Genomic DNA, 10,287 nt, shown 5'->3' with positions numbered 1-10,287 from the left:
ACAAAAGTATCCCTCACGCGGCATAGTTCGCAGTATTGCTATGGAGCTCATTTATCACCGCCTGCCACATTGAGATATATAGTCCAGCTGAGTCATTCGACGTCATGGCACGAGCGAATTTCTTTCCCAATGGATTTCGCTTCTCGCAAGACGAATTCAAGCGCTGGATGGAATCGAGCGGGATGATCGACAGCCGGATACCTTAGGGTAAACACTACGAGCACAGATGAGCCCTCGCAGCAACCTCAAATCCAATCTCAAATCCAATCCAGTGTTGATCTGGGCCTCCATATCGAACTGCCGAGTCTTTTCGCCCCTCTACTCCCATTGCGTGTGCGCGCGGCAACTGCGTCATTGACAACCCAAGTGGCCCCCATACATCATATCAAACTGTTGTTTCCCGGGATTCTCGCTGGGTGCAAACCAGCAAGATTCCTCACCACCATGGCCTCCGATACAAGGGTCATTTCCGTGCAGCGATTAAATTCCGGCCCGGGCTCTCGCTCGTTGGCGGAATGGTGGGCGGACGAGCGCGAGGCCTCGACACCTGAATTCAAGGTCATCGAAGAGGCCGCAAACCTGCTTCGAACCAGCGATATTCCCGTCGCATTCCCCACGGAGACAGTTTATGGTCTGGGTGCCGATGCGACGCGCAGTTCCGCCGTTCAGGGGATCTACAAGGCCAAGCAGCGTCCCTCCGATAACCCACTGATCATTCATATCGATTCTCTGGAGATGCTCGATCGCCTATTAAACCCCGCCCCGACCAGTCCTAGCTCAACTAAGACGCCGCGCATCTCTATACCTGCAATTTATAAGCCGCTGATCGACCGCTTCTGGCCTGGCCCGCTGACGATCATCCTGCCAAACCCGTCGGGCTCCGAGCTGGCGCCAGAAGTGACATCCAAGTTGACGACCTTTGGCGCGCGCATGCCCTCTTCCCCTCTGGCGCGTCTTCTCATCCATGCCACGGGCCGTCCGCTCGCTGCGCCCTCCGCCAACGCCTCGACGAAGCCCTCCCCCACGACCGCGCAACATGTCCACCATGATCTCAAGGGCCGCATTGACCTGATCTTGGACGGTGGCGCCTCCGGCGTCGGCGTCGAGAGCACCGTCGTCGACGGACTATGTGACCCACCCGCCATCCTCCGACCTGGCGGGATAGGCATCGACGAGTTGCGAGAGTGCGCTGGCTGGGAGAACGTGACCGTGGCGTACAAAGACGGCACGCTTGATATCAAGGAGATCCCGCGCGCCCCCGGCATGAAGTACCGACACTACTCGCCCAAGGCGCGGGTCGTTCTCTTCGAGCCCTGCTCCAAGGAAGCCGGCGTGACCAAGCATGTACAGAAAGATCTGAACGACTCCGCCATCGGCGCGCACAACATTGGCATCGTGCGCACCCGCAACTGGAGGCAGGGACTTGGACTTGCGCCTCCAGATGTCGTGGCTAGTACCGTCAAGACAGTCGATGCGTCCATTGACCACCTCACAAGCTTCCCCATTCCTGTCCAGCAGACGGGTAGCCCCACCAGTCGGACCAAGCTGGCGTATGACTATCACCTTGGCTCGGATACAGTGTCTATCGCGCATGGATTGTTTGCGGTCCTGCGTGCGCTGGATGAATTTGATGTCGATGTCATCTATGTGGAAGGCATTAATGATCGGGATGGGGACCTGGCTGCTGCGGTTATGAACAGACTCCGGAAGGCGGCTGGGGCGGAGATGAAGGTGTAGATGGTATTTACGGGGTGCGAATGAGTATAGAGGGGATTCGGGTTTATTGTAATTGAGCGTTAGACTTTTCAAATACCTATGCATCTTTTGAAATTGGTATACATTGTATAGTTCTATACATACTTGACTCACGTGGATGTAAGTGGGGAAACCAAGGAGATTCTGAAGTTAGGGCTTCGGTTGCCCACCTTCCAGACCAACTACTTGTGAAGAGATGTTCCCCGCATATCAACATGCGTGCGGTATACAATTGCATTCTCCTGGACTTACCCGTTGTGTATACATTCTGAAGTACTACGATGTAATACGATGTAATAATGTGAGGGGCTGCCGGAGAGCTCCGATCGACAAAGCCATCGTTGCACCCGAACCATACTTAGTAGAGTACCTGAATCCATTGTGGAATCCCTTTTCGGCCAGTTGCCAACCGTGAAATGGTCACATTCGAGATAAGCAAGTCGAGCCACGGCCCCGCTGAATTGGGACGGAGATGCGTGCATTTCGACGCCGGTGAAGCGTGACTTGTGGCTGGGGCGGACCAAAAAAGCGAGCCCACCCGCCCCAGTCCATTCAAAACCACTCCAGCAGACGCATACACATCCCTCTTATCCAAGGGTACCAACCTACGAGTCTTCACAATGTGCAAATCATCACTTCACGATTTTATTCATGGCCTCCCCAAATGTGAACACCACGTTCACCTCGAGGGATGCATGTCTCCTGAGCTGATCTTCACCATGGCCGCGCGGAACAACATCTCTCTCCCAGACCCAGCAACCAACCCAGCCTACGCCTCAGTTGCGGCCCTAACAGCCCGATATGATCACTTCTCCTCGCTGGACGACTTCCTCGCCTTCTACTTCCGAGGCATGGACGTCCTAGTAAACGAAGCCGACTTTGCCGATCTGGCCTGGTGGTATTTCCGCAAAGCGCACGCAGACGGCGTCCATCATGCCGAAGTATTCTTCGATCCCCAGGTGCACATCGACCGGGGCGTCTCTTACGAGACGGTCGTCAATGGCTTCTCAGCGGGGTGCAAGCGCGCCGAGCGCGAGCTGGGTCTTAGCACGAGACTAATTCTGTGCTTCGTGCGCCACTTACCCGTTTCCTCGGCGGCGAATGTATACGAGAAGTTTATTTCTTCCGGCCACTTCGAGGCCGGAGTCGTGCATGGTCTTGGTTGGTCTTCGTCGGAGGTCGGGCCACCTAAAGACATGTTCCGTGAGCAGTATGCTTTGGCGGCGCAAAGGAGTATCCCGCTCACCGCGCATGCCGGTGAAGAGGGGGATCCGACTTATATCAGTACGGCACTGGAGCTCGGCGCGACGCGGATTGATCATGGGATTCGGTTGGTCGAGGATCCGGAGTTGATGAAGCGTATTGCTTCAGACGGGACTTTACTGACTGTTTGCCCGCTTTCGAATGTTCGGCTTCGGTGCGTACCGTCGGTGGAACAGGTGCCCATCCGTCAGTTCTTGGGAGCTGGCGTCAAGTTCTCGATCAACAGTGATGACCCTGCTTACTTCGGTGGATATATTCTGGATAATTACTGCGCTGTTCAGGAGGCGCATCAGCTGTCGGTGTTGGAGTGGCGCATGATTGCGGAGAATAGTGTGCAGCAGAGCTGGATTGAGGATTCGCGCAAGGCGGAGCTGTTGGAAAAGATTGAGAGCCATGTTAAGCAGCACATGCCGGCTGCTATATACTAAGAGGTAGTGGATGTTCTTTTGGGTGGGAAGCGTGAAGCGTGGAGTGATTGATGTATCTGATACCCGTCATTCAACATTTGTCTGTGTATAGCCGTCATTTTCAACGGGCATATTCGAGGGGCAGGGATAATCTCGATTGACGAAATCTATAAATTTATTTATTTCACATCGAACTACTACTACGGTCCTTGGCTTGTCTCACCCGCGGAAAACGATATTGGTGCCTGGAGAATATGGCACCAACTCCTGCATCGAGCAACGTGCAGCCGAATGGGGACAACCGACTACATAGACCCCCGCATCTGACAACGCAACGTGACTGTCCGTTGAACCGATGCTTCGAGTCCCGCTTCCAACCTACTCCACCGTTCGGTCTACACTGCGGCCGCAGCAACTGGCAACCACCTACAAATCTTATCAGCTACGCACAGTCACGTCGCAAGTAGCAGCGCGTCCTCCATCTACAAGCACTTCTACACACCCACAGAGAGCCAGCCTCTCACTCCCCAGACGAACAGAGATAGTACCTCGGGCCCCATCGACGCCCCTCATTCGCAATATGTCCTCAACCACCGAATCCCTCCCCGACCGCTACAAACTGGTCTTCTTTGTCCCAACCGAAAACGCTGAGACATGCAAAGAAGCCATCTTCGCAACGGGTGCGGGCTCATTCCCCGGCGAGAAATATACCAAATGCTGCTTCCAGACTATCGGGACGGGTCAGTTTCTTCCGAATGAAGGGGCGAATCCGGCTATTGGGGCTGTTGGGGCTGTGGAACGCTGTGAGGAGGCGAGGGTCGAGGTTATGTGTCTTGGGCGCGAGGTGATGCTGGGCGCGGTGCAGGCGCTTGTACAGGCGCACCCCTATGAGGAGGTTGCGTATGAGGTCTATCGGATGGAGAACGTGTAGTTTGTTTATTTCTCCGTTGACGATGGCCCGGATGGCCTCGGATAGTGGGCGTCACTTAAGAGGTAGTCATCGTGATGTGGTGCATTTTAGCAATTTAAAATGCAATGCTGCAATATGACTGTGGCCAACAACCGTAATCCATATTTTCGCCAGCAATTGAGTGTGTAGGAAGTGTGGTATTAATGAGGGAAAGGAAGGGAAGGTGGCTGACAATTGCGAGACGAAAGGGCGGCAGGCGGGAGTAATCTGTCGACGCTGATTGGCCGCCCACCGCCCGACAACTTCGTCCCTTCCTCGCCGTCAAGTTCACCTTCGCATCCGCCCGACTCTCGTCCTCGTCTGCTCCCACTGAAAGCCATGGCGTCGAAACTCTTCCCCGTTTCGCGCGCCTCTCGTGCGCTGCGCCAGTTCCCCTCCTCCTACAGATCCTTTTCCGCCGCCCCCCAACGGTGCAGCGACGTCCTGGCCGTGGTACGTGATCTCTGACCCCTCCCGGCCATACCCAGCATTTCCTGGCCCAGAAGGCCGGTTAAACGTCGCGAGAAAGGGCAATTGACTAACTCAGACGTACTGAACAGCACCGCAACAAGCCCACCAACAACCCTTCCCTCCCCTTCCAGTTTTCCGACCAGAACCTCAAGCTTGCCGATGAGATTCTCAAGCGTTACCCTCCCCAGTACAAGAAGGCCGCCGTCATGCCTCTGCTGGACCTAGGCCAGCGCCAGCACGGCTACACAAGCATCAGCGTCATGAACGAGGTCGCCCGCATGCTCGAGATGCCGCCCATGCGTGTCTACGAGGTCGCTACTTTCTACACTATGTACAATCGCGATCCTGTTGGCAAGTACTTTGTGCAGATCTGCACTACTGTAAGACATCTCTTTTTGATCAGCTCATTGCCCCCGGACCGAAGAATTGACCATTGACTTTCCTTTCAGACCCCCTGCCAGCTCGGCGGCTGCGGTAGCGACGCCATCGTCAAGGCGATCAACGAGCACCTCGGAATCACACCCGGCCACACCACCGAGGACGGTCTCTTCACCTACATCGAGGTCGAGTGTCTGGGTGCCTGCGTCAACGCACCCATGGTCCAGATCAACGACGACTACTACGAGGACCTGACCCCCGAGTCGATCAAGACCCTTCTGACCGCGCTGAAGGACTCTGCCAATGCCACCAACGCTGGCACCAAGATCCCGGCCCCCGGCCCGCTAAGCGGCCGCAGCACCTGCGAGAACAGCGCCGGCCTGACCAACCTGCAAGAACCCCCCGTGTGGAACCCCGAGACCATGATGCGCAAGGACAACGCGCTGGACGAGCAGCCCCAGCAATAGACGTTGCCGGGATTCTGATTCAGAAATATATATGAAATCATAGGGCTTGATTCGGTTTGCGCTGTTTATTACAAGTGCCCTGGTACAACCCGGAATGGAGAATTTTCAAAGCGGGCTCGTGGTGAGCCCTGGGCGCTTTCATGCGGAGCGAAAAAGATAGAAGGACTTTCGGACCCGTGTGCGAGACGATGGCGTCCTTTTTTTCCTTTATCATGTACAGTATGTTGCTCTCGCTTTTTTGGGAGCTGTTTGATCGAGACATCCACATCAATCCAATTTTCTACGTTATCTTCCATCTAGATCTCACAACTTGATTACGAAAAATGTTAGAGGTTGCTCCAACCTAATCCGACTGTTACGGTGTACAGGAGCTTAAGTGTTATTTAGTGAGCTTTCAACATACTAACTGCAGACAGTGTATCTCACTCTGTAGCCCGACAATGAATTTAACATCTCACTACACATTCTCATCGTCATCCCCAATTTCCTCTCCACCCTCCTGCTCAATCTCCTGTTCCACTCCCTCAGCCACCTCAACATCCAGAGCAACCTCCGGCTCAAAGCTCAGCTCCGGAGCCCTGTACACCTTTTCTTCCTCACCGGGCTCCGCCTTGAGGACTGGATCGTCCGTCCCAGCCAGAACCTGGCCATTTTGCCAACGGAGATAGAGGGCCATGTCGGCAGCCTCTGCGGCAAGAATGTGGTAGATATGGACGCAATCACTCTTTTGACCACACCGGCGAGCACGACCGATTGCTTGTGTCATGTGGGCTTCCCACTGCTCTTGCGAGTCTGTGACGATGGGACAGAGGAAGATGACGTGGTTTGCGCATTGCAGGTTCCTAGTGAAAGATGGGTTAGTCCATTCGGTCTTCACGTTTGAGTAGATGATCTTCGTGGATGGGTTCACGTACAATCCAGCCATCTCCATACTAGCCATCCGCAGCAGAAGAACCTTCGGCTTGCGCTCGTTCCTTTTGACCTTCCCCTGGAATCGGGAGATCGGTCCGCCGGTATTGTTCGCGCGACAGAATCCGATTTTTTCAGAAGTGAGAACTGCCTCGACTTTATCCAGTATATCTGTATACTGGCAGAAAAGCAGGACTTGTTCACTTTCTGGGATCGAGGTAATTACTCGAACTAGCTCGTTCAGCTTTGAGCAGCCTTCCGCACTGCGTTCTGCAGCTGCGACATGGTGGACTTTCTCGGTCGAGCTGTGGCATTTTTCCACGGGGCAGGTCTGATAGGTGCATTTTTCCAGGCAGTCTGCACAGAGGACATGTCCGCAGGTCCGGAGAATGGTGAGTTTGTTCTTGTCGAGCTTTCCTTTACTTGTGCCTCGAGAGCTGCCCTTTGAACATCGTGAACAGCTCACTCTGGAGCCTTCGTGTAGTTCCAGCATTGTTTTCCAGAGCAGGCGCTCTCGTTCAAGGCTGACTAGCTCCTCGCATTCGGACTGCTTCCATTTTTCGTCAAGGAAATCCTCAATGGGGTTTCTGCGGTTCTGTGTTCCGCGAGAAACTTCACCATGACGAACTCTTTTGGCGGACGGCGTAGATTCGTTGCCTGCTTTGCGCTTTTTGAATTCCTGTACCGTGCGCTGGAGAACCTCGCCTATCTCGGATTGTATCTTTTCATCGTCACAGTCGGGTTGCAGGGCACCGGATATCATCTCCCACAGATCAGGACGGAGATGAACGAACAGAGACTCTGGCATTTTGTCTACTTTTTTCTTGAACTTCTCCCAGCTTTTCAGCTTCTCATTAACATCCTCGAGATTGTCATTGCATATCTTGACGTGGTACTGGGCCTCCTTAAGAGGCGCTGACTGACAGCATTTTAGAAGAGCGTCTTCAGGCCCTCCACCCTGAGCACTAGCGATGATTTTGTTCAAGAAATCACGGAAGCCATGAGGCTCACGATCAACCTTTCCGAGATCGCCTCGTTGGAAACGAAGATGTCTATACAAAGAAGAATAAGCCTGACGCACATCTTCAGACAACGAAACAATCCAATGATGAACCCTGAGCAGAACTTTCATAGTTGTAAAGTTCTGGCGCGCAAGCCTGTTCAGAAACTCCTGTGCACGAGCCCGTCGATTCTCATACCAAGCGTCACTTTGCAGCGGTCGATACATTTGCAGCTTTTCGAGCCCGGATTGCTTCTCCCGAAAACGGTAGAGCCGTTTATCCTTCGATGGAATATCGTTGTCATCGTCGATACCGAGGTGAACGCCCAAAAGCTGTGCAATTGATTTGACGCCGGTGAAGTCTTTCAGTCCCGGCGTTCCGGAGAGGATCCATTTTGAGCGGGCTTTAATCTCCAGCAGGGGGCGACTGCCTCGGATCTTTGTTTGTCGTCCCATAGGTAGGTGTACTCGTCTACGACGAGGCGGTTCCATCTGATGCCGTGTAGAATTGTCTGAAGGAAGGGGATATTTTCCTTGATAGACAGAGGCAAGAGGCTTAGCATGACAATATCAGCCTTCAGTAACTCTGATTCGTTGAACTTTTTCAGTGTTGGAGTATTTCTCAGTAGCACGACCTTGTATTTGCATCCGAGGAACTTCTTGATCTCCCCAGCCCATTGCGTGAAGAGATTCATCGGTGTAACGATCAGAGTGGCGTGGTGGGAGGTTTTATACTTTGCCCTCATCTCAATAGCTCTTTGCGAATCTGTTGTGAATTGAGAATCTATCAGACCACAGATCACAGTCGTCTTGCCAAAACCGACTTCATCGGCACAGAGACCGCCCCGAATGACTCGTTTCATGCACACCTTGACTTCAGCACGCCATCGCCGGCAAGATGGCTTCGTCGACTTCCTCTTCTGTGAAAGGGTCGATCTCCTCGCTCTCCTGGGCGATCATCCAACCCAAAGACCGGCGCTGTTCTTCATCTAGGGTGACTCCCTTTTCAAAGCCTGGTGGGTTTTCCGCGGCCGTATCCTCCGTGTTGCTGGAGAGGGTAAAAGCTCTGAGTGACCGCTTCGCCAGATCAAGGGTATTTGTAACAAGTCGCCAGCTGATATCGACCTTCGGGACATCAGAAGCGTGCACCAAACCAACCAATCTTCCACAAGCGTGATGAGCCATTGTGCGAATATTGACGGAAAATCGAAGCTCAGCTTGTTCATCAATAACTCGAGAAAGGAGAATGTATGATGGCGGTTGCAACTTGATACTGCGCTCATACCGCGCAGCTTCTTGGGCCTTCTCCGAGCGTGCGCCGGATTTGGGGTCTGTGATGATGGGGAGTTTGGGCTGGCAGATGCTACAGATCTGGTCTCTTGATGGGGGAAGAGTCGTGTCGGTACTGATTTGTTTCCAGTCGTGCATCGCCATTTGCATTGGTGCCCTCTGCAGTACCCAGTTGAGATCGTTTAGCTCACCGGGGAATCTTCCAAGCTTCTGTATCTCCCAGTCCAAGGACGTATTTGGCTCTAGCTGAGGACAGAGAATTGCTGAGGGGCCCGAGACTGCCAGTAAAGCGCTGTATGCTTTGTGGCAATCTTCAGCGGCGTGGGCGCCCATTGGGCATGCCCTTGAAATGGGACATGTTGCTTCCCTTGCTGGTCGGGATCGCGGGGAAGCGAGATTTGTCGATGCAAATCATGTATCCACGCTGACGTGTTTGCGGGATGTAGAAATATCTTTGGTGTCGACATCCACTCTGAAAGCCTCGTAGTTGAGGGCAACCAGGCGTTTCTCCATCTCTTCCCAAGGGGCACTCTTGATGTTCTCCAGGATGACAAAAGTCGGCCGCTGGTTCTTAACATAGCCCAGAAGACCTCGAAAGGTTCTACCGGACTGGCCCTCATCATCCAGTCCTTTCCGTTTGGAGTTGAGTCTTGAAAAGTCCACGCATGAGGTCCCGGCGATAAGAAGGTCGCCTCCGGAAGGGACTTTTTTCAGGGCACCGTATGCCGTGTGACTATGTTTATCTGTCAGGTTCGATTCACATCTGACATGATGCTGTGATGACTTACGCTTGTTTCTTGCTTAGTTCAGTGATATCTCGGAAGAGGATTGGAGGGCTGAATGTGCGTTCGATGTATGCCTGCTTGAAAGGCTCGATCTCGCAACTGAAGAGGTGAATGAATTCGAAGTCCAGGCCGGCTACTCCATGAATCGGTACAATGGAAACGTACTAGCCTGATTTTGAGAAGGGTTTCTGCGGGGTGCAATTGCTGCATACCTCTCTGGACCATATCCAGTGCCAGAAGCGGACTTTCGGTGCCCGAGCACATAGTTGCCACGCGAAGTGGTCTATCCTTGAGAGTGTTCAAAACATGACCAAACCCATTATCCAAGGCCTTTTTGGTAGGGTAGGACTCCAGGGACCCCCCCTCTAGCTAGAGAGACCCCCCTTTTACTCCTCGGACTCCCCCAGGGCTAGGGGGACCCCCTCATGCCTGAATTATAAGACAGACATTCCTATTTAGGTTTAGCGTAAGGCAGTAAGGTTTGTATCACATGATACATAACCCCTCAAAAAATTCTTGGAGGTTTTCTGCCAGATCTCTAGTCACATGACTAATTATTCTGCCGCTTTCTGCCATTCTGGTCTCTACAGCCTACCATTCTGGTTCAGCCAAT

General features: G+C 53.2%; 7 protein-coding genes across 7 annotated transcripts; 4 read left to right on the top strand and 3 right to left on the bottom strand.

Annotated features, from left to right (window-relative positions):
- Window positions 1-444: 444 nt before the first annotated feature.
- Window positions 445-1,737, top strand: N7532_003688 (L-threonylcarbamoyladenylate synthase; the record flags this gene model as incomplete). The annotated part of the gene is made up of 1 exon (XM_056616182.1): window positions 445-1,737. The coding sequence occupies one exon, from the start codon at window positions 445-447 to the stop codon at window positions 1,735-1,737; it is 1,293 nt and encodes a 430-aa protein (XP_056476539.1).
- A 638-nt stretch (window positions 1,738-2,375) lies between these two features.
- On the top strand, window positions 2,376-3,446 carry aah1 (adenosine deaminase; the record flags this gene model as incomplete). Its single annotated transcript, XM_056616181.1, has 1 exon — window positions 2,376-3,446. The coding sequence occupies one exon, from the start codon at window positions 2,376-2,378 to the stop codon at window positions 3,444-3,446; it is 1,071 nt and encodes a 356-aa protein (XP_056476538.1).
- Window positions 3,447-4,005: 559 nt separating this feature from the next.
- N7532_003686 (uncharacterized protein) lies at window positions 4,006-4,356 on the top strand (the record flags this gene model as incomplete). Its single annotated transcript, XM_056616180.1, has 1 exon — window positions 4,006-4,356. The coding sequence occupies one exon, from the start codon at window positions 4,006-4,008 to the stop codon at window positions 4,354-4,356; it is 351 nt and encodes a 116-aa protein (XP_056476537.1).
- A 357-nt stretch (window positions 4,357-4,713) lies between these two features.
- N7532_003685 (complex I 24 kDa subunit family protein) lies at window positions 4,714-5,690 on the top strand (the record flags this gene model as incomplete). The annotated part of the gene is made up of 3 exons (XM_056616179.1): window positions 4,714-4,827; window positions 4,935-5,225; window positions 5,295-5,690. 3 exons carry the CDS (start codon window positions 4,714-4,716, stop codon window positions 5,688-5,690), a joined length of 801 nt encoding a protein of 266 aa, XP_056476536.1.
- Window positions 5,691-6,147: 457 nt separating this feature from the next.
- Window positions 6,148-8,462, bottom strand: N7532_003684 (uncharacterized protein; the record flags this gene model as incomplete). The annotated part of the gene is given in 2 exon segments (XM_056616178.1): window positions 6,148-8,010; window positions 8,028-8,462. 2 exon segments carry the CDS (start codon window positions 8,460-8,462, stop codon window positions 6,148-6,150), a joined length of 2,298 nt encoding a protein of 765 aa, XP_056476535.1.
- A 13-nt stretch (window positions 8,463-8,475) lies between these two features.
- On the bottom strand, window positions 8,476-9,222 carry N7532_003683 (uncharacterized protein; the record flags this gene model as incomplete). Its single annotated transcript, XM_056616177.1, has 1 exon — window positions 8,476-9,222. The coding sequence occupies one exon, from the start codon at window positions 9,220-9,222 to the stop codon at window positions 8,476-8,478; it is 747 nt and encodes a 248-aa protein (XP_056476534.1).
- A 78-nt stretch (window positions 9,223-9,300) lies between these two features.
- Window positions 9,301-9,938, bottom strand: N7532_003682 (uncharacterized protein; the record flags this gene model as incomplete). Its single annotated transcript, XM_056616176.1, has 3 exons — window positions 9,301-9,622; window positions 9,678-9,807; window positions 9,887-9,938. 3 exons carry the CDS (start codon window positions 9,936-9,938, stop codon window positions 9,301-9,303), a joined length of 504 nt encoding a protein of 167 aa, XP_056476533.1.
- Window positions 9,939-10,287: the final 349 nt, after the last annotated feature.

This window comes from Penicillium argentinense (genome assembly GCF_028826775.1).
Source record: "Penicillium argentinense strain IBT 30761 chromosome Unknown utg000004l_segment0_segment0, whole genome shotgun sequence".
In the NCBI taxonomy this organism is placed as follows: Eukaryota; Fungi; Ascomycota; class Eurotiomycetes; order Eurotiales; family Aspergillaceae; genus Penicillium; species Penicillium argentinense.
The sequence above is the reverse complement of the archived record's forward strand: the minus strand, read 5'-3'. Positions and strand labels throughout refer to the sequence as shown.